This window comes from Gambusia affinis, linkage group LG05 (genome assembly GCF_019740435.1).
Source record: "Gambusia affinis linkage group LG05, SWU_Gaff_1.0, whole genome shotgun sequence".
In the NCBI taxonomy this organism is placed as follows: domain Eukaryota; kingdom Metazoa; phylum Chordata; class Actinopteri; order Cyprinodontiformes; family Poeciliidae; genus Gambusia; species Gambusia affinis.
The window spans coordinates 4,100,597-4,122,829 of record NC_057872.1 but is presented as its reverse complement, the minus strand read 5'-3'; the positions used below and the strand labels follow the sequence as shown (position 1 = coordinate 4,122,829).

At 36.1% G+C, this 22,233-nt stretch overlaps 1 protein-coding gene across 5 annotated transcripts in view; it reads left to right on the top strand.

Moving 5' to 3' along the window:
• Positions 1–22,233, top strand: part of LOC122830714 (vacuolar protein sorting-associated protein 13B-like) — a 297,339-nt gene that overhangs the window by 10,173 nt on the left and 264,933 nt on the right. For all 5 annotated transcript variants that reach the window (XM_044116313.1, XM_044116310.1, XM_044116311.1 and 2 more), the window contains 6 exons: positions 7,341–7,458; positions 10,705–10,872; positions 11,805–11,986; positions 12,918–13,092; positions 18,489–18,763; positions 21,332–21,427. In XM_044116313.1, coding sequence (XP_043972248.1) covers positions 7,341–7,458; positions 10,705–10,872; positions 11,805–11,986; positions 12,918–13,092; positions 18,489–18,763; positions 21,332–21,427 — 1,014 coding nt within the window. The remainder of the gene's footprint in view (positions 1–7,340; positions 7,459–10,704; positions 10,873–11,804; positions 11,987–12,917; positions 13,093–18,488; positions 18,764–21,331; positions 21,428–22,233) is intronic.

Genomic DNA, 22,233 nt, shown 5'->3' with positions numbered 1-22,233 from the left:
TGACACAAGAGGAACAATTTTGTGTAATTTTAGTTGATGTGTCAGGATGCAATCCTACCTCCTCAATCCCACCTGCATGTTTTCCAGTGAGGAAGTGGAGACTTGGGACTTTGGGTCAGGGGGTGGATGAGATTAGCCCGGAGTTTCTTAAGACTTTGGATGTTGTAGGGTGGTGTTGGTTGGCGTGCCTCTGCTATGTCACAAGGACATCAGGGACAGCTTCCCTGGATTGGCAGACCAGGGGTGGGGTTCCTCAGGTTTAAAAAGAGGGACCGCAGGGTGTGTTCCAACTACAAGAAGCTCACACTCCTAATCCTCCCTGGTAAGGTCTATTTAGGGGATCTGGAGAGGACGGTCTGTAGAATAGCTGAATCTCGGATTCAGGAGGAGCAGTGTAGTTTTCATCCTGTCCATGGAACATTGGACCAGCTCCACACCCTCAGCAGGACCCTGGAGGGTGCATGGGGGTGCGTCCAACCAGTTTACATGTTTTGTAGACTTGGAGAAGGCGTTTGACTGCGTCCGTCCGGGAGTCTTCTAGGAGCTTCTTGAGGAGTTCAGGCTTCCAGGCCCCTGACACTGTTGCGTCCCTTCATGGCAAATGTCAGCGCTTGGTCTGCATTGTTGGCAGTAGTTAGAACTATTTTCAGGTGAGAGTTGGATTCCACCAAGGTTGTGCTTTGTCAATGGTTCATAACCTTCATGATAATTTCTAGGTGCAGCCAGTTTGGTGGCCTCAAGATTGAGTTTCGGATCTCTTGGCTTCATCACACCATGATCTACAAGCCTTCACTTGAGTGGACTCATGAGGGACTGCCCTGGGAACACCTTGGGATTCCCTCAGAAGAGATGGTCATTTAGTCCTAGTTTAAGACTTCTCACTGCCCTCATTGCACATTATAAAGTGTTTGTTTTTAACCCTGTCCTTAAAAAAATAATGATAGGGTTCTTAAACAGCTTACAGACATCAACTTTAAAATTAGCATTCAAATGTATTCAAAATCTTTTTTTCAGTCCCTTCTGCAGTGAAACAGTAGCTTTTCATGTGTGGATAATATTGGGGAAGTTGTCTCATTAAAAACTAGAATATTATGTTGTGAGCCTATTAATCTGCTCTGTAACTTAGATTTATTAGGTATTCTGGGCATGTTGAAGTCAGATATTAAACAAAGCCAATTTCACTTTGGCATGCGGAGGTATTCTTGGCTGAGTTGTACAACATGACATCATCAGCGGTGTTTGTTTTTTCTTTTCTTTACAGAATTCACTTATGTAAATATACTTCCTCTTATCATTCTTATCAGTCTGCCCTGCATGTTCTTTCAGTGGAAGTATTTGGAGGTTAAGAGGTTTTGTTGATTTCTCTGTAATTAAAACTGCAGTTTGTAATTGAAACAACTCCTGGATTAATCCTGAACTCTTTTTATCATAGCCATTTAAAAAAAAAAAAACACAAGACTAACATTACATACTTATTTGCCAAATTTCCTTTGAACATTTGAACTTGGTGTTAGAAATGAAATTCTATATAATCTATTCTCACTGACGTTTGACATTTGGCTTAGTATGCACAACTACATTATTGTAAGTGCTAAAAAATAGTTTATGAGGAAATTGTTTACTTGAACACTGATTTTTATCAATGACCATTAGAAGTGTGTTTTTTTTCCTGAAAAATTACTTGCAACATAGTTGACATAAAAAATAACCATTGTATGTTGAAAATTTGTTTTTATTACTGTTATTCACTATATGAAAAGTTAAATCAACTGGATTTTTTAAATTGTCACTTATTTGTTTTTATTTGCTGAAAGAAAGATGACTAATAAAGGAGGGCTCAGTGTATACGATGTACATTGTGTACATTTCAATTCTTTATTAGAATTTTTTTTTATTTCAGTCTCTTTAAATTGAGAGTTCCTCTCCCTGTAATTAAGTTGGATCCTGGAGCAGAGGAAGAAAGCAGCAGGAGGAGAGCACATTTTTGTAATGAGCTGTTTTCATTGAGATAATTACTCAGAATGTCACACAATGTTACATTCATCATGGCTGATTTCAGTCTCTAATCCCTCCAATCTGCCATGGATTCCAGCTGCTTCACAGGGGTTTTTAGAGACTGGGTCTTTATATTTAGCTTCCCTGTGAGAATGTTCACATACAGTTGTGTGTTGGGTTGTAAGCAAGGTGTTCACTCTGGGCACACATCCCTAATGTAGTGTGGTTGCACCTGAATGCGGGTTACTGAACAGGTTTGTAGTTAAAAGTTAACTCCATTTTGAGGACGGAGAACACAATTTCGTAGTGATTTTGTCTTGTTGTACTTCTACTTATTAAAAACCCCCATCTTTAATCACAGTTCTTTTGCTTTCTACATTTGTTAGAGTTTCCTTAAAGTCATTCGCAGCCAATTTTTAGCTGAGCAGATGGGTGTGTTTGAATGTAATGACTTTGAAGAGAAGGTCATTTGAGTCTACTCTGATGAGTAAATTTTTGTTTCTGCTAAAATTTAATTCACATTTTCATAAAACTTGAAAATAACATTCATTGTACATTTTCATGCCAATGAAAATGTACAATGAAACTTCTAATCTTAAACAATTTCAATGGTTTGAATGCAAATGAGTGACTAAATACTTGACTATTTTGTAGCCATCTAAATAGTTTGATTGTATGAACTTACATCAGAACGGTAGATGTTGTAAGCAGTAGACAGGATGTGTATTTGTCAGTTTCAGTATGGATCCATGTGTCTCTGTTTATGTATGCGAGTGTCTTGGAGAAGGAGGGGCTCTGTCTGAGATAAGGAGCTATTGGGTTTCCATATTTATTTTCTCACTCTGTAGGCGTTTGCCTTCCCCTGCCCGGCCTCCAGTCTGCAGCCCTGCTGCTTTGATGTCGGCATACGTTTTCCAGCAACCTGCAGAGAAAAAGCAACAATAACAGAGTGTGTTTATTGAGCAATGGTCTGCATGCTCTTATTAATCTGGGAAAACTTTATGAAATTGACCAGTTTCAAAAATGTTTTGATTTTAAAGATCAAAGAGTTTCTGACAAAAAGGTAATATGTTTCCAATTCTTGTTAATTTTTATGTGTCCAGTAAAAACAGTTTTGTTTTGTAATAGAAAAAAAATGCCTTTTTTTGTTTTCCCAACAAAGTTTTCTTGCACTGAATGTTAAGGAGAAGGCTGCAGATGACAGGAAATTGCAATAGGACTCGTACATTATAATACAAACAAGTATGTAAAATCTTCTCTGAAACATGTAATTAAAAAAATATGTCTACTCAAAATTTTGCTTGATCTTGAAAGCTTGACTAATTAAACACTTAAAGATGTTAGTTTTTATCTAAACAAGTAGAGGTGTACCAATCAGACTTTTCCTGACAGCAGTTTCTATTTGTTCATGCAAGGCCTAAACTGTACAATCTAGATTTTTGAAGGGCAATAAAACATGAGGGTAAAATTGTAAACTTCTCTAACAGGGGTACAGAGTTTTTTAATCCATCAAGCTGTATGTACGTTTGCACACAATATTCAATGGTAGGTGCATACTTGGTTCCTAATATCTGAGCTTCCTCTAGTTTGTTTACTTAGCTCCTGCAGTGTGTGGTTCCTAATAGCAGGAGGTGGTTGAGCTTAGGCATTAACACTTAGACAACCCTATGAGTTGAGGGTACCACTGGTCCCTACTGGTCTGTGATTGAGTGAACCGTCTGTTTGCGGACACGGGTCACATATGACCTTCTTGTGCCAGACATGCCTACTCTAGTGCCCACTTACCCTCTGAGTCGGGGGTCCCTCTCACCTGTCACTCACACTTGTGGAGGCTTTTTCATTTTCTTTCCCCTGTGGTCTTCCAATCTCCAAGGTCCTGTAACTCCCTGCTTCTCTCAGCCTAGCCAGCTCGCTTTTTTCTCACTGTATTATTTTTCCACTTATTCCATTGTTTTTTGTTGCCCCTTTCCTTTCTAACTACTGTCATCTTAACTTAACGGCTAAGTTGACATGCCTGTAGGATAGTAACCCCTTTTCCTGTTTTTTGTGTGTGTCTGTCTCTCTCTCTCTTTCTCTATCTTTCCATGACTTATTCCCTGTCCTGTGCACAGCTTTGGCATTGCTGGGATCAGTTTACATGGCAGCAGCTGAAGCAGGCTTCATTTGTCCCAGGGCTTCCCTCTGAAAAGGCATTTTTCACCTCTGGAGAATTGCTCACTGCCCACAGTGACATTGAGTGCTTAATTGCACTACTTCCAAATTTGGAAGTCTTGATCTTTAGTGGCAGTCCAGGCTCTTGAACTCAATGTACTATGTGGGCTTGGAGCGTTTTGCATTCCTTTAGGTATAGATATGAGTCTCAGACAAAGGCAGAATGTTTATAATTCTTATCTAATTACATTGCTTATTGTGAACTACATGCAGTAAAATGTTTTTTTTTAAATCTGGATATATTTTATCATTACACACCTGAGACTTATTTGTAAGTGTTGGCAAATTTATGTTTGACAGTATTGAACAGCAATTTAATTACTTCCCACATACCAATATTAATTCCTGACCTGATAAAACTTTTATAATCTTGCCGTCTGTTTACCATTGATACACTGAGAGAAAATGAGTGTGGATGAATCGGTGTGTAACTTGAGAACGTGGCATTGTTTTTTTATTTTCTTGAGTATTTTAGAGTGAGGTGTAATGTCCTTGAAGTACCAGAATACACTTCATTTTTGACACATTCAGAGTTGTTCTGGTTAGTCTAAAGAGAAACGACTGAGACATGTAAATACCAAACATATGTGATCCTCTCTTTCTTTGTCCAGATTGTCTGTCTAACTTACCACCCTGGTGAACAGTGGAAAGGTTACAGTGCTGTGGTAACCTCTTAATCAATACCATACTGAACTTTTAGCTTGCTCAGCTAAGTTCCTTTGTGTTGACATCCAGCTTTTCAGAGGTTTTAAATTTGTTCCAAATTTGTTTTTGAGTTTTTTTCCCCCCAGTATTTTAATATAAACTCCTTTTTATCAGATAACTGTTGTAGTAATGAAACCGTGTTGGATTTTTTGCTGTCGATTTGATCCAGTGAAGTCATTTCTTGTTTAATGCTTTTTCTGGCCAGTCATATTATTTTACTTAATTAAGGAAACAGAATTGATATATTTGTTTAAACTCCCAGTGACACCAAATAAGTACAGACCTATAGGAAGAGAAAAGTTATGTTCTCTATAGTCTCTTGTCTATAAGGATGCATAATGCATATCTTTCCTCATTCCTTGCATGTTTTCCTATTTCTCTTTCATTATTGACTAGAAACATTTTATAAAAAGGTGGGATTAAGATCCACAGGGAACACAAGTCTGTCTGTATGAACTCCATCAAATTAGATCAAATTATTTAAATAAACTCCTCCAGACTTTCTGTTGTTGACACATCAGAGCCTTTTTTGGAAACACTTACTCATATAGAGGTGATACAGTGGTAGAACAATTAAATTACCAGTTTCAATTTCAGTCATTAATTTTCAAATCGATAAAGATTTGCTTTGATTAGTTTTATATCCGTCTTGTTGACAAATTGGTGCCTTATGACTGAAGTTCTTTGGCCTGAATCTCCTGACACCTCTCTTCTTTGTCAGCTGTTTTATTTGTATATAAAGTAACACAAGGCCTGTTGGCCTGAGGGAGTTTTTTTTACTCAAGACAAAAATGTTCCTAATTTAATCAAAATTTTATTTGTCTACAGCCTTATCATCTGAGATAATAATTTTTTTTGGTATCTATTAAACACACCTAGAGAGTCTTGAATTTCTGATCTTAACATGCCAAGTTTTTATGGTAGATGACGTGTGATGTTGTCTTGTGCCGTCTTTGGGTACTTCTATTTTTTTTAAAGTAATTTATATCAACCCCCTGTGAGGATGAGGATCCTTGTTACTTTGTAGAATTCATCAATGTAGGAGACAAATCCACTGCGTTTGCTCTGCTCACGCAGCTCAATGTGAACCACAAATGTCCACATTGAACTGTGCTCAGCGCTCACAGGTGCACTTTTTAGAGGTGCGCGTTGAGCATTGGTGAGAATATTTCTTTGTGAACAAAGCGTTATGTGCAACATGTGTGTTTACGTTTCAATATTCTGACTGTCTGCGTTGATAAAGCTTGAGTTCTGGGTTAGTTGGTGCATTATGGACCAGTGGTGCAGCCTGTTATTTTTAGTTTATTTTTTGCGCCGACAAAATGCATATGAAATGCTTTGTCTACTTAACGTCAGGTAGAGTTGGTGCACAGCCGCGGAGAGATTAGCACAACTCCTCCCATGAAGCTCGGACAACCAAAACAGTCTCTGTGGTGCTTATTAAAAACTCATTAGACACGAAATGAAAGAGCTACTAAAACCACATAAATTAAATCGTTTGTCCCTCTGCAGCCAGTTGCTGAGATGCGTTGTGCAGCGGGTCTACCTCATCATACAGGGCCAGTCCAATGTTGAATGAGGCCTTGAGCAGAATTTGACTTAGAGGTCCCTCTTGCTGCAAACATCAGCACCACTAACAGCATTTCACCATGTATGAAGTGAAATCTGAAGGGGGGGCTTAGATTAATTGACAGAGCAGTCAAATGTAGTTATAGTTTACTAAGATGCATTTGTGAACAGCTAAAACTCAAAGATTAAACTGAGCGCATTAGATTGTAGCTATGGTAACAAAACCATCTAACTATGCAGATTGTTCTTTGAACTTCTACAAAGAAAACTCGCCAGCTCCCTAAAATCCTAAATTTAAATGTTGAACAATTTCTAATCTTTTAATTTGCTGAAACCATTAAAGAAAATGTAACTGCATTGATATTCTCTTAGGTCTTTTATGCCTTGTGCTGGTTCTAAATGTGATCAGCATTACATCCTGTTTTTAGATCCACTAACTGATGATTTAATTTGGATTTAACAGAAGTGCAAATAATTGACATTTATTTCATTTTTTTATTTGTTGTTTTTGAAACTACAATTGTGGCTTTAAGTCTTGTTAGCAATGTCTTCCATTAACATAATTATCCAGTAATATTTTATGTTTCCTGTCAACTTAACATCTTTTAATACAAAACCCAGGTGGACCGCCTCAGTGCCCTGATCACCTTGCTTAGCAAGTTTTCTGGGGGGAAGCCCTGTAAATTTCACCCATTATTTATTTTTCATATTTTTCAATTTAAAAGCCTTCAAAGCCTAATTTGTTTTAAAATGAATATCACCATTGTGAAAACTTTCACCTGACTATTTGATGCTTGAATTAAAGGTTTTTGGCTTAATGTTGTATTAATCTGACCACCCTCTTTTTTTGTTTTGTTTAGGATGACCATGACAGCTGCTCCAGCTCCACCAGTCGCAGTGTCTCTGATGGCTCCAAGTCCACAACAAAACCTCGCCGTCTCCAACAAGCAGCTCCCAGCGACCCAGACCTACCACCTGGTAACTAGTTGTTTTCTTTTTCCCAATGTGGACATTGGTTTTTTTTAATGCTTCATTTTTGTTTAATAAAGCATAAAAACATAAAACAGGATGTTTTGTAAGTATTAATATTAATTTTTGTGTCACAATATCTCTAAATATATCGTTCTTAAAGATGATTTCTGACAACACATTTTCTAGGGGCATGGTATGCTTAACTTAAAGTAGAAGGTGGAAAATAGGAGATTACAATATAATTATTTAACAAAGACAGGGTAAAAGCAGTGAGCTGTAAGATATAGGAGCCAGATCACTGTACCATCCAAAGGTTAACTCCCAGAGCCCTGGTAGGCCTGAATCTACGAACTTATACTCCTGACTGGTTTTATCAGGGGAGGATCCATTTCCATGCCTGATGTTATGAGATAATATCTCTCCCCAGCTGTTAAAGCAGGGTGCCCCCACACCCCAGCATCCCCTACGGTGCCTGCCTCCAAGTAATCTCTTTGGAGTGTGTGAATGTGTGCCTTTGTTCCACTTTGTGTGTCTAGGATTTTTAGAGTATCAGTGTTCATTTATGTGCACGTATAACACTATTCCACCAGTGGTCCTTGTTTTAACCCATTACAGGCAATAGAGACAACTGGGGTCAGAGGTTAAAGGAGCTCAATAATAGCAAGGAAGTAGATGAATGCCGTAATCCCTGGCTTCCTAATTAAGAGGTAGAGGTTAAAAGGTAGGTACGGTAAAACTAGCCTGCTATGACTCAGACTGGATATTTTTGTAAGAATAAGATACAAACCAAATGTGTCAGAACACTTGGTTTCTAAAAGCAAAGACAAAGCACATTAGTTGACTTAATTGGTTTCTATAAACCATGAGAACGTCTTATGGATATATTTTGTTGCTTTAGGTTTGTTTGCTTTTTAGGTTAACCTGTTTACAGTCATTTGAGTCAAGAAGTGTAAAATGTATTTGTACTGAAAATATGTTCATTTGTTATGGACATGTACTGAATGAGTACATCCTTGTTTTAAACCTGAGCACATGCAGAATATTAATGTGCACAATGTAATGTTCTGTAACGCAACTTTTAAATGTGAGATCAGAAGTAAACAGAGAAATTATCACTAAACTGCTATTTCACAACATTAAGGTTTCTCATGAAGCTGTAGTGCAGAAAGAACCAAAACTTTGCCAGTGAAAATGTATTTCAACAGCAATAAATGTACATAACTCCCTCTGGACTTAACTGAATTGGTCACCTGAAACAACAAAAAAACAGAACGTAAGCAGAATATATATAATTTTGACTCATTATGGTTATCCACATAGAGATTTTGTATGTGTGTGACTGAAGAAGATGGAGATTTTCATTGATTGAAATAGAAACACGTTAGATATGATGGGTATGTTCCAACTAAACTGCCTTTCTGGTTCAGAGGACTATAATTAAACATCTACTTGTTTTGCTATTAATGGGAAATAGAATAATTGACATTCCGTCTCTTTAAAGTGTAAAAAGATAATTTTACACTTATGAAGTATTGGAGTACATTGAGCTCTTTTCTCTTCCTTACTTGAGACCTTAGGGGCTGCTCCTTATTTTTCCCTTTGAACATTTCATATCGCTTTTAGCCTTTTTCTTTCCACCTGAGTTTTTCAGGTCCAACTTGGACTCCATTTAAATGTACCTTATGTTGACACTTGGTGTTGGATTGGAACATTCCTACTAACCACATTACATTACAGATTTCTTTGTGGTACGTGACATAAGAGAGGACATTTGGCTTGTTTTTATATTTCATAAAATGATCTTTTCCACTCTGTTTATGCAAAAGGTTTAGAGCTGCAGAGTAGCTTACAAACAAAGTGGATTGAAGCCTTAGACCTCTGGTGAACCAAGACCAGGCGAAAATGCAAGAGTGCAAAAAAGGGGACACTCTGTAATGGGTAAATTAGATCCAGAGAGTTAAATAGCAGGGGGTAAAGTGGTAGTTTTACTACCCAGTCTGCAGGTGCAACAGCAGCTTTCTTGCTGACCTCAGAATCACACGCACACATGCACACACGCAGCCACTCCCACAGTCATTCATGCTAAAAAGCATGAATGCCTGGAAGACCACGCGCAACTTGAGCGAACATATGCTCCCTTTATAAGAGAAGTTTACACTCCTTCATTCTCTCTTCCTGCCACTCTGTTTGGTCAGACCCATGAGAATTCTGGTGATTGGATTATACCAATATGCAGTGGGGCCTGTCTAGAGTGGCTCTACACTCAAACTATTCATATAAATTTTCTGTCAACAGCACTATTTAGTTCTGCCTAATTATTGATTCTCTTCTTCCTTAAGCCAAGTGTGCAGATACAGGAAAGTAAACATTTGGTTTGGAAATAACACAAAATCAGTAAAGATTTATGTTTCAATTTGCCGGGAGCAAGTTAAACATTATACAGTAGGAATGAAAAGTACTTTTGGTCCTGTGGTTGGAAGCCGTTATTAGTGTATATTTTCATATTCTCTTGTTAAACTCTGCAGATCTGTGTCATTTTAAGTTCTTTTCTGACTCGCTCCAAAGTTTTTTTCCTGTAAAATTACTGTCTCTGTGTGTCACTGTTTCTGAAAGGTAACATTCACATGCAGCCCTCTTGTTGTATGAAATTCAGCCTGATGCAGTGGTTCCGACTTCATAGAGTATGCCCCCGTTAGAGAGTGAAAACATCTTTAGGCGCAGTTAAACACTCACTCATGATGATGTCACTTTCTCAGAGTATTCCTGGCTTTGTTCATTGTTCACTCACTCTGCTTTTTGGAAGTAATTTTCCTCCGTTTGGTTTTCCTTTAAACACAAAACAGTTTAAAATGGGTCTGGGGCTTTAAGATCTACTTATTTGGTAGACTGACATAACACACAAACAAATCTTGAATCTTCTATTAATTGTTGCAATCTCAGCAGAATGGTATCCATTGTAAAATTGTTTTTGGACATTTGATCAATTCTTTTTATGGCTCTACGTTCTTTAGATTTCTACTTGTTCCTGGGATGAAAAAAGTTTTCTCTCCTTGGCTCATATTAATGAATTTTTATTTATTGTTCAGTAAATCAGAAAATACTGTACATTAGTGTTGGTTTAATAATTTTCCATAGTAAAGTATCTAAATGTGCTGGTGCTGAAATCTAAAATTTTAAAGCTATTTACTATTATGTATTCTTGTTTATTTTTCTAATTAAATATTCAAATGGCATTTGTGTATTTGTTCTTAGGTTATGTGCAGAGTCTAATCAGACGCGTGGTGAACAACGTGAACATCGTGGTCAACAACCTGATTCTCAAATATGTTGAGGACGACATTGTGCTTTCGGTCAACATTACGGCAGCAGAGTGCTACACTGTGGATGACATCTGGGAGAGGGCTTTCATGGACATAACTGGTAAGAAGAAACTGGCTACATTCAGCAGTGCTGGGTTTAATTTGTCAATCCGAGGAGATGAAAACCATTAATGTTGTGCTATCTGATGCTTTGCAAACATCCACCCCAAAGATAGTGTGAAGCCAGCCGAGAGGAAATAACTAATGATGTTTCTCAGAGATGGGTATTCAGGAAAAACATGGTGCCACCTTCAAATATAACACCTGCTAATCCTGATAATCCTGTCAGGTGGCTGGTGGAGGATTTGAAAAAAAAAAAAAAAAAAAGATTAGATGTTAACTAACAGAAAAATAACACCTCTTAAAAGAACTAATTATTAGAAGTTTTAAATTTAAAAGCAATGAGATACCATTCCAAGCAATTCTGTGTAGAAAGTAATTTACTTTTGAGAGGTATAATGTAGTGAATGTGTGCCTATTTTATATAACTCAAGAGAGCAGCTTTCTTTGTCTGGGTTTATCTTCTTTTAAATTGCAGCCTTTAATAATGTTCAGCAGCAACGATTCTTAGTCTGTTTTAAAGCAGCAGTTTTAAGAAGCAAGAATCATCCCTTTTTTTGTTAGTGTACATATAATTCTAATTTTGAAAGAGTTTCAATGGCCTGTATATAATCTACAACCAGTCAGTGACCCATTCATTCAGACATACACATGCTTTGTGACTAATGATTAACTTCCTACTTATTCCAGAAAGTATATTACTGCAAACATTATGTGATCGCTGAAAGTAACAAATGTATATTAAAAAATCAAAATCCGGCTTACTTTGATTTGTAAAGCTTTAATTTTAGTTTTGTAATTGTTTCCTAAATTATTTCCTAAATATTTCAATGAGTAAAAAAAATTATCAGATGTATTTTCAGAATTATATCCTCATATATAAATACTAACTTTTTATGTATTTATTTATCTTTTTCTTTTTTATCTTTGTAGCTCCAGAACTGGTCCTAAGAAAAGTGATAAACTTTGCTGACTGCACTGTGTGCTTGGACAAGAGGAATGCTAGCGGCAAGATCGAGTTTTACCAGGACCCCTTGTTATACAAATGCTCCTTCAGAACGCGCCTCCATTTCACTTATGACAACATCAACTCCAAGATCCCCTCTGTCATCAAAGTGAGCCTCTTCACACTGTGTCAAAACTGTAGGAAATATGGTCGAGATATAGTTATCAGGGTTTCTTTAAAATCTTTAAGGTTTTGGTTTGACCTCGGTAATATCTGAGATAACTTGGCTCTCATTAGTGCTTTTGTAGCTATATTGGTTTGTTTGTTATTCATTTTAGGTATAAAATACATAAATGATTAAATAATTTAATTAAATTATCATGGTTTTACCCTTGAAAAAGTCATGCGTTTATGGAAAGATTTTTGAAGAACTTTGTATGGCTTTTAAAAGTAAAAGATTTGATTATTGATCATTCAGCTTCTCCTAGATTAAGATATAATGCAGGTTCTCAGTAAACTGTTGAAATAGTTTTTCCCAAAATGTACACATTATTTACCTAATATGTTTTAAGTTGTTCTAATTGGACTTTAATATCAATTCCATATTAGTGAAATGCAAACAAAATTTGTAAAATTGAATTGAGCCGTAACTTATCGGCAGAGAGTATTTATTGACCCAACATCGTAGGCATAATAAAATTTTTTTTGTTGTGCCCATTGTCTCTTTATCTAATCATTCTTCTGATTTTCTAAGTTTGCTGCCTTAAAAATAAAACAACAGGCTTTAAAATTGATGGTAGTGCCATTTTAATAGAGAAAGAAAAGTCAACTTATGACCCAGAAAGATATCATCAGATATTTATAAAAGGTTTTCAGTCTAACATGTATTTTTTACTCTTATGTCAAACTTTTTGTGGATTTTTGTTAATTTTCACTCTCCATATTGCCTCAAAAATACTTGCATTTGTTTATTTAATCTTTTAGAAGAAAATGCATAAAATCAACAGTGAATTAAATTACTTTTCTCTTTTTCTAGAGAATAATAAGACAGGAGGCTGTACCAACCAAATTCCAATAAATTGTTCTCTATTGTTTTATAGATTCACACAATGGTGGAGAGCTTGAAATTATCCATCACTGACCAGCAGCTGCCCATGTTTATCCGAATCTTAGAGCTGATTATTGCTCTTTACTATGGAGAAATAGGAGGACACAAAGAAAGTGAGGGTGAAGAAGGCGCAGGTCATGTAAGGGAAGGCGGCGCAAGTTCACCTGGTGAGTATTTTCATAGGCGAAGTACAACCTTGTTAACTTTAAAAGATCCATATTTGTCAGACTCGATCATTTCCAAATGAATTGGTGTTGAAGGTAGAGGATGGAGAAAGGGTTGACTAACTGTTCTGCTGCTATAACATGCAGCTCGTATCCAACAGTCAGGCAAATGCAACATCCATAACATTAAGTGGACAAGAAAAGACTTGGAATTTGCTCTACAATGAAACACAATAGATTCTATACTTATTAGCAGGTTGATTCTTCATCTTTCATAATCCTGACTAAAAAAATAGACTAAAAACTAAAGTTTGGATGCTTTTATTTGTGCATGCTTTGTGCATTTCTAAACCTTTAACTATTTAACAGAACTCATTATAATATTTGTTGCCACCTAAGTCTTCCAGTTTTTCTTTGAGGCATTTTTCCACATTCTTCCTTCTAAAGATTTCCAGCTGTTTGAGATTTTTGGGTTGCCTTGCATGTGCTGCTCTTTTTGGATATATGATCTCTGTTGAGGGTGATGGACTTAAAAGATTATAGAAAACTTTAGCTTTTACTTCTTCAGGAAGTCTATAAGGAGTTCTTGAGTTTTAGCATCTTGATATGGCATAAGCTATTGTTTACATATCTAAAGCCTTGCCTTTTCTTCTCCAGAAACAACAAGCTTTGTTTCTACAATTTGCTCTTGTTTAGATAAACCAGTTCTGCTGCCATTTAAACTTGGCTTTACCATCTGATTTAAAGTGATGCTATCTCCTGTTGAGAAGTCAGGGCACACAGTTTTTGGGTAAATATTGATTTTCATCAGGCTGCAAGAGTGTTGCTTTAATCTTTTTTGCTAAGTTGTTATTTTCCAAAAACATTGATGCTGCTTTCATTCCGAACCTTCAGATAATCTTTGTATTTGTACTTCATGAAAATAGAATAGGTCATCAATTGCTACAGTCTTTGGAAGAAAATAATTGTTGTCCATATATTAACTTGTAGCCAGATACCTTGCAGGCATCAGTGTTTATACTATTAGAGACCTTGGCAGCTGCCCATTTGATGCTATTACTGCTAATAGCATCAATGTTCAACAGTGTAGAAAATGTTGGAGAATTGCTGGTGTCAGGACATTACCTGACTTTTACAATCTTAAAGGAAGAATGTGTTAAAAGCTGTATGGACAGCATGACCAAGTGCAAACTTCCATCACTCTGACCTTCTAAAATTTTGTTAGGCTGGACTTCTCTGAACTCTGTGAGCAAATTAAGCGAAACCAAAAAGGCTAAATAGCCACAGTCACACTCTCTTTCTCTTGTTTGAAACTGTTGCCACTCAGACTTATCACTCGTTTCCAAAGGAGAGGATGAAAAATCTGCAAGCAGAGAAATCGGACATGACAACACAGGTTTGACGTCCTGCTAACAGACTGATGTTTGAAGATGGAGAGAGATTTAAACAATTTCAGAAGATATTTGGGCAGGCATCATAGATTCTGAGTACTGAATCATCGTATTTGCAAGCAACATTTCTGACAGTAGAGTTTTGAGTGAAGGCAGCCCATATTCTGAGACTGAAAATAAGGTATTGCACTCTTAAAATTAAGTTACATGCTCATCTATCTTGGAAAAATATGTGCCCCCATATAATACTCTCTTCATTCCCCTAAACACCCACCTTGTTCCCTCTTAATGTGTTCATCCTTTACCCTGCCAAATAGAACAAAATAAAATCACAACTCCTTCTGGGTTTAATCAGTCTTTGTTGCCCCAGGAGTAAATATTCATGGAGCTAAAGTGGTGGCCAGAAGGACAACACATTACAACCTTGCTTTCTTTAACTTGCCTGCTGCTTCTTGGCCTTCTCTGCAGGTTGGCACAGCTTCCAGTAAAGTGTCCAATGCCAGATGTAAGAGTCGCGGTCATGCTATTGCTATGCAGAGCCTCTGAGAATGAATTAGTATCCCGTCACAAAATGAGAGAGGACCAGCCCTTGGAACCGGAGTACTCAAATACTTAATTATGTAGGAAATATATGACAGAGTCACAAGGCTGAAGAGGGGAGGGGGTGCCTGAATTTCTGCATTGTAGCAAGTCATTCGGGACCCCAGAAACCTTTTTCAAAGATCTTATAATATTTTCTGTTCTTTTTATTGTTTGTGTGTTTTTACAGCTTCACCTTCAGTAAAATAGCACAAAAACAATTAAAGCCCAGGCTTTATTGGGCCTGTTTACAACAAAAGGGAAAATGTTTTAAAGTAGGGTTACAAAATAGTCACAGATTGTAATAATACACTTTTAAAATGTATTAAATTTTAACCCATTCATAATCCAGGCTCAGGATGGATGAGCATGTTACTTAACTAAAGTTCTAATTTGTCTTTAAGAAAATGATTCTCAACTAAGGCACTCAGATGTGTCTTTAGTCAGACGCCGAGCTATTGGAGTTGTCACAATTCAACATTTCAAATTAATACTAATGAAAATGATCTATCATATATGTTGATATCCCAACAACATTCTTTGAGGGCAGAAGGTTCTTTGTAGTTAAAAGCAAAAAATATAATTATTACAAAATGACAAAAAAGAAAATCACCTCCTTAATTGAGGCAAAACCAGTAAGGATGGAACAATTTAGCCCTTCTTTAAAAAAAAAAAAATAAATAGCACTTCCTTTTTTCAAAACAGAAGACAAGATAACATAAGTGCTAATATCCTTTATAGAAGTGTGTACATTTTATTCCGTTGTGCAGTTATATTATTTTACTATAATTTTCTACCTTTAGTTTGTCCAAGTGTGCTTCTTTTTATAGTATTAATACCAAATGGTTGGTGTTTTAAATGTTTTAATATAGAGATTTTCTACCAAACTGTATGTGCATCACCTGCATGTAGGTGATGAACAGAAACAAACATTCAGGTAACCACTATTCCATCTATAAATAATTCTCTTTATTCACATTTTTACTTTTCATCATTTTAAGCATCTAAAATAATAAAAGAATGTTTTTTCTTCAAACAAATCTTTTTCATTCAAAGCTTTTTTACCAACCCGTGACATGTTCATTTTAAACTGTAAATGAAAGAAATAAAGAAATAAATAAAATAGATGAATGTATGAATGTATGTACATTTTATGACTTGATGCCTGGATACATTTTCAAATACTCATCTGCCCCAAAAACAACCTTCTAAACATTTGTTGGTAGAAAATAATCAAGGAGAAATAGTTAGATTTCTTACATCACTCGTGTTTTGCTTAGCTTTTTCGGCATATTATTTCAAAGTCCTCCTAATCGGGTCAAGTTGTTTAATACTTGTGCTTCTACATGATCATCTTCACATTCAGACTTCGAGTGTAATGTGACATGAAAGAGCTCAACTAGTTAAACTGACACCTAGAGCTTTCCTGGGTAAAAGCAAAAGGAAAGGAAAACAAAACTATATGAGAGATGGAATCAGAGAGGGAAGTTGGGACTTAAAACCATAACATGGGATTTCCAACTGCCAATTCTCAAAGTGAAAGATTTAATTATAATGTGTCATATTTTCACTGCTGTTGCCTCTGGGATTCCTAAAGTATGACTTCACAGACAATAATGTTTCTGAAAAGGACATGAGGCAGTAAGGAATGGGATTACACATTCTTTACTATTGACCTCAGTTTCCTCTATCCTGACATGTATGGAAACAGAAGTGATAGGACCAGGTCAAAGATTATGACGTGTGCCAGAGGAGTGTGAATGTATTCGGGTTCCTGATAACCATAGACATGCCAGATAACAGAATTAAATTCTTGTGATAGGTTGTGTTCTCTCAAATTTTTAGTCATTGTTATTTTTAATTATGGAAAATATCTGAATTAGCAAAATTCAGTTTTTCCGCCACATTGCAATTCCACATTGCAATTCCACATTGCAAATAAAAAAATGTGAATATGAAATAAAATATGATATTTTAAGGGGAGATTTTGAGAATACATGTCTAATTCTGAAACATAGCATACTATTTTACACATGCCTGCCTTATTGGCTAGAAGCTACATCAAAAATGAAGCTAATTTTGCTGCTCTTTGTCTCTGTTTCCCATGAACTATTAAACATTAATCAGGTGCCCTTGTTGCCATAGTACAATTGTTAAAAGTACAATTGTTGTCAGAAAAAGTGGAATATTCTGTTTCTATATTGTGCCATTGGATGCTCGCTGTATAACACCTGACCTGTATTTATTAGTATCTTGAAATAATAATAAATCCAATTCAGGATTGTAAGATGTAAAACCTTATATGGTTGAAAATGTTACTGTAGTTGTAATAATTTTTTATTTCATGGATGGAATAATAGAAGTTTTTTTATGTTTCAAAGTATGATTACTGAGAATGTTTGTGCTATTTAGCAACACCATTGCACAACTTAATATGACTGAATCCTATTTCATAAGTAGATTTTAGAGGCCTGGTTGGGTTTTTCTGAACATCATATTGTGAGAAATGTCTTGGGACAAAGTTGAAATTTTCTGTAAATTTTTTTAGAGTTGCTATATGTGCCACAAAATATGATGATGAAAAAATATGTCTACATCTTCCCTCCTGATTAGCCAGTGCCTTCATCATCAACAGAAGAACCTCCTTGACCTCAGTTTGCACATTCTCAATGTTGATCTTTTTTAGCCTTCACCTTAAGCTCTGCCCAAGCTTGCACTGTACAGCTGGCTTAGACAGTTACATAGTTTGGTGGCTGCTTATCAAATTTGTGAGCCAGCCCCTCCTCAGATGTATTTGTAGACACAGCCTGGGCTGTTGGTTCAGGGCATATAGCCTTGATCAGTGAGCCCAGTCAAGGGCTCTGTCAGGATGCTGGCTGACTCACTTTGCTCTCTGGCATCAAATGGAATGGACTTCCCCTGTCTGAGTAGAGTTCATGCTGCACTGCATTCCAGCAGTACACTAAAACTGACACCTGCACAGTGGAGCTGCAGTGGCATTGATCTGTGTTAGCTTTGTGTTTTCATTTGACAGCTGTAACAACTTGCCTTAGGCATCCCTCAAGACATGAACAAATTGACTGTTCTGCTAGGCGTTCAAAGAGACTTCCATTGTGAACCGTTTTTTTTTTCACCGAAAGAAGTATGTTCTGTAGTTTCAGTCGATTTATACATAAGATTGAAACGATGCTAAGCTAAGACAATTTCAGTATTTTGTAATTTGAGTGTAAATTACAAATTACATATACGGTAATTGAGTACTTCAATAAGTCAATAATGGGGCGTGCTGTGGTGGCGTAGGGGATAGCGCGACCCACGTTTGGAGGCCTTGAGTCCTCGACGCAATTCAGGAATGGCCGAGATGCTTCTAAAGAAATCATCTGCTTTTTTTTTTTTTTTTTTGCAAACTAAGACTTTTTATCATTTCAGGTACCGATGTTGAAATGGAAAGTTTGGGGTCTAGTCCGTATTCCAGCCAGGACCTCTACATGGAGGGTGAGAGTCCTGAAGGTCCAGATCAGGGTTGGGTGTCCTGGGCTTGGTCCTTCGTCCCGGCCATTGTAGGCGCAGAGGAAGAAGGGGAGGGAGGCCTCTACATGCAGGGGGACACAGAAGGCATTTCCAACTACCCTCAGCAGCACACATTGAAGGACCCTATTGTCTCTATTGGCTTCTACTGCACTAAAGCTTCCATCACCTTTAAGGTAACACTGTTAAAAACACAACTTTAAAGGCTTCATGCTATAACAACTCAAAAATAAAAAAGTGTTTTTTTTTTTTTTTTGCTGAAACAGTTTTGTACCCTTTGTGTTGTGTTCATGTAAGTGCTGTTTTCTCACAAATTGAGAACATTAATTTGCCTTAGCTTAGATTTTATTAGTTCCTGTGGACAGCATCAGGGCGGGTAGTTTGACTAATAGTTGCTGTCCCTCGTTACATTATTACTTAAAACATTACAGAGGAAGAAAAATATTTAGAAAATGCTGCCAAAATTTTAACGTTTAACGTCTTTTCACTCAGAATAATTGGAATCCATCCCTGCTTCCTTTCAGAATTAGGCCATATATATCAGATTACAAGTAGTCTGTTTTTTTTCTTCTCTTATGTTGGTGCATGCACGTGCATGTGCACACATCTCGGACACACGCATTTGTATGTGAAGGGAAAATGTTCATACATTTGACTGTGTGTGTGATCAGTGGAAGAGAGCTAGTTCTCAGGCCACATAAACCTTGGTGTTTTTCTAATGTTTAAACTGTTCCTGTATTGTTTGAGTTCTTTTAATCAATTAATTGCCTCTCTTTTGGAATAATTGCAGGCAGCTGAAAGGAAGGGCTTTTTACATTCTTGTTTCTTTCCTAGAAGGAAGTATTTAGGTTGAAGTAATTTTATGTCTTTGAACAGCCACGGGCTGAACTTGAGTTTGACGTGAATGTGAAATGAGAGATGTATTTTTAGATTACCAACACACTATTCCCCAAATCTCTTTGATTAGGGGAAAACGGCAGTGTAATACTTTAACTTGTAAACATATTATTCATAGTTTAGCCTTGATCAGTTATTTCCTTTCTTTGATTAACACACCTGCTGAACCTTTGCTGGATTCCAAATTTAATGTTGCTTTCCCAAAAATAAACAAACAAAAAATACCATATATATAAATATATATATATTTTTTTACATATTTTTCCTGTATGATTGATATATGAGCTACTTTCAAAACAGTCGTGGCCCTGTGTGTTGATGCTAGAAGCCAGTATTTGGTAACATGACAATCCTTTCTGCCATGAAGAGTCCTTAAATCTGTTTCTACCTCTATTTCTCTCTATCGCAATCAAAAAATAGAAAGTGGTGGGACTCAATTAAAATGTTCAATTGAGGTAATTCCACTGTCTGTAGTTAATTAATCACATTTTAATTGAAAACCTCATGTAGAAAAATAAGCAACATTCTCAATTCAAAACCCTTTTTGTTAATCAATCATTGTAGTGTACTTTTATATGTAGTAAAAAGAGAAAAAACCATTTTTTGTGCTGATATTTTTAATGTGTTAAGTGCTGCGTAATTAATTAGTCGGAGTTAGCGTGTTAAAGAAGATTACCCTTAATCAGAATTTCTCCACCGCAGTACTATAGATAATGACCTGTTCTTATCTAAACATTTGTTGTGCCTTCATCATCACTACTTCTACTAGACAAAGAGCTTCCCCAGGTATTCTTCATTATTGGTTTTCACAATTTTATAGCTGAAGTCACCACACACCCAGTACTAACACTGAACAGCTGTTCTGTAAATATTGTCAAATCTAATTTGCTTGTGTTGTTTAATATATATTTGTTTGTTTTTTATTTTCTGATCATATTTGACATAAACTACTAAACTGTGTAGCACACACTTTGCACTTGTGTTGCTAGAATGAACAGTATCTTAATGATGTTATTAATTTTTTATTTTATTTTATCTTTTTGCTATTTTTTGGGATGTGCTGCTTGGTGGAAGATTGTTTCTGCACGTGATTAAACTATCCGAACCTAATGGGGAAAAGAGATCCAGGGTGGGAGTTTGCTCAGTAAGAATAATAAGCCACAGCTGCTTTTGCTCTGCACCTGCTTCCTGTGTTAAAGTTGAATGGGTTTAATTCTGCTCTACACCCAGCTTATTAACCAACATCAGGAGCATGCTGTACTGTCCTTCTGCCAGATCATTTTAGCCAGGTGTTTTTCTGTCTTGGCTTCCATCTCCTCAACCAAAAACGATTGAAATACATTTTCTCTTCTTCCAGTGTTTTGTTCCAAAATTTAATGAGCAGCACTTTTTTTTTTTTCTTAAAAAATGTCAATATTATAATTGGTAATTTAATAGATTATGGTGATGATCTGGTTTTTCATTTTACCCCTAAAATCAAATCTAAAATAAGATGTACTGTTACTTTCAGTTATGTTTGTCAGGTTGTTGCTTATTTGTAGTATTCGCTATAGTCAAGGGAAAAATGTTTTTACTAATTTTTACTAAGAAAAGTATTTTTACTTTCCAGCAGTTTAAAAAAACCTTAGCTTTTGCTGCACTTATCTTTCCATTTGGTGACCATTTCTCCAGTGAGATTTGCTGTTTAGTACATTTTAATGGTTCTTTTTTTCCTTCCCTTCATCTCAAATGACTCAAAGGGTTTCACCAGGTATACTTCATTGTTGGTTACACCCTGTAGGACACGACCTTCTTATGCTGTTGTGTATTAAAACGTTACTAACAATATTATTTTTTCTCTTTATCAGCTGACAGATACACAGTCAGAGAGCAGCTACTACAGTCCTCAGAAAGTCAAGTCCAGAGAGGTTCTGTGTATGGAGCAAGAGGGAATCACTATTGAGGTAGGAGTGTCAACCTTTCTGGTTTGCTAACAAGTTGAACTTTCTTTTGGTTCTTGGTTTGTTTGAGCATTGGAACTAAATCTGCATGTCCTGTAATAAAACAATGGACATCAGATTGTACTTATCATTCTTGCCTGTAGCTATTTAGATTATACAACTCCCAACTCTGGGTGTCTTTAAGATAACTGACCATATTTATTAGATTTATAAATTCACATATTTCCATTTACATGCTTTTTTTTTATTTGCTTTTGCTGTATATTTTGGTAGTATTTAAATTAGTTATCATTTCACATGTTTTTTTTAATGTTACTAACGGTTATATTTATATTTGTTAATATTTAACTCTTTGGATGGGAATAGCTTGTCAACAAATAATAAATTTCCCCTTGAGGATCAAAGTATATTCTGATCAGATTTTTCATGCCCTTGACAAAGCAATGGAAAACAGTTTTCCTCTTACTATTAGTTATAGAAAACTAGTACAGTTATAGAAAATTTGCGCTAATGTTGATATCTGGCATTAACGTTATGATCACTGATATTCACAGATATTGTATATATTATATACATTCCCTATCCTTTAAACACTGAAAAAACAATCAAACTGCTGACATTTCTTCTTTGATTCAGTTAAAAGTTTAACTTATCGGACTGATGTGATTTAAATACAGATACGGTGTCTTTGAACCATCCAGAACTGATCCAGTATTTCAGATGTGGCACTATAATGGAATTAAATCTGCTAATGATGTACACAGATGGTATATTCTCCTCATTTGAAGAGCTCTCGACAGCCTCCCAAA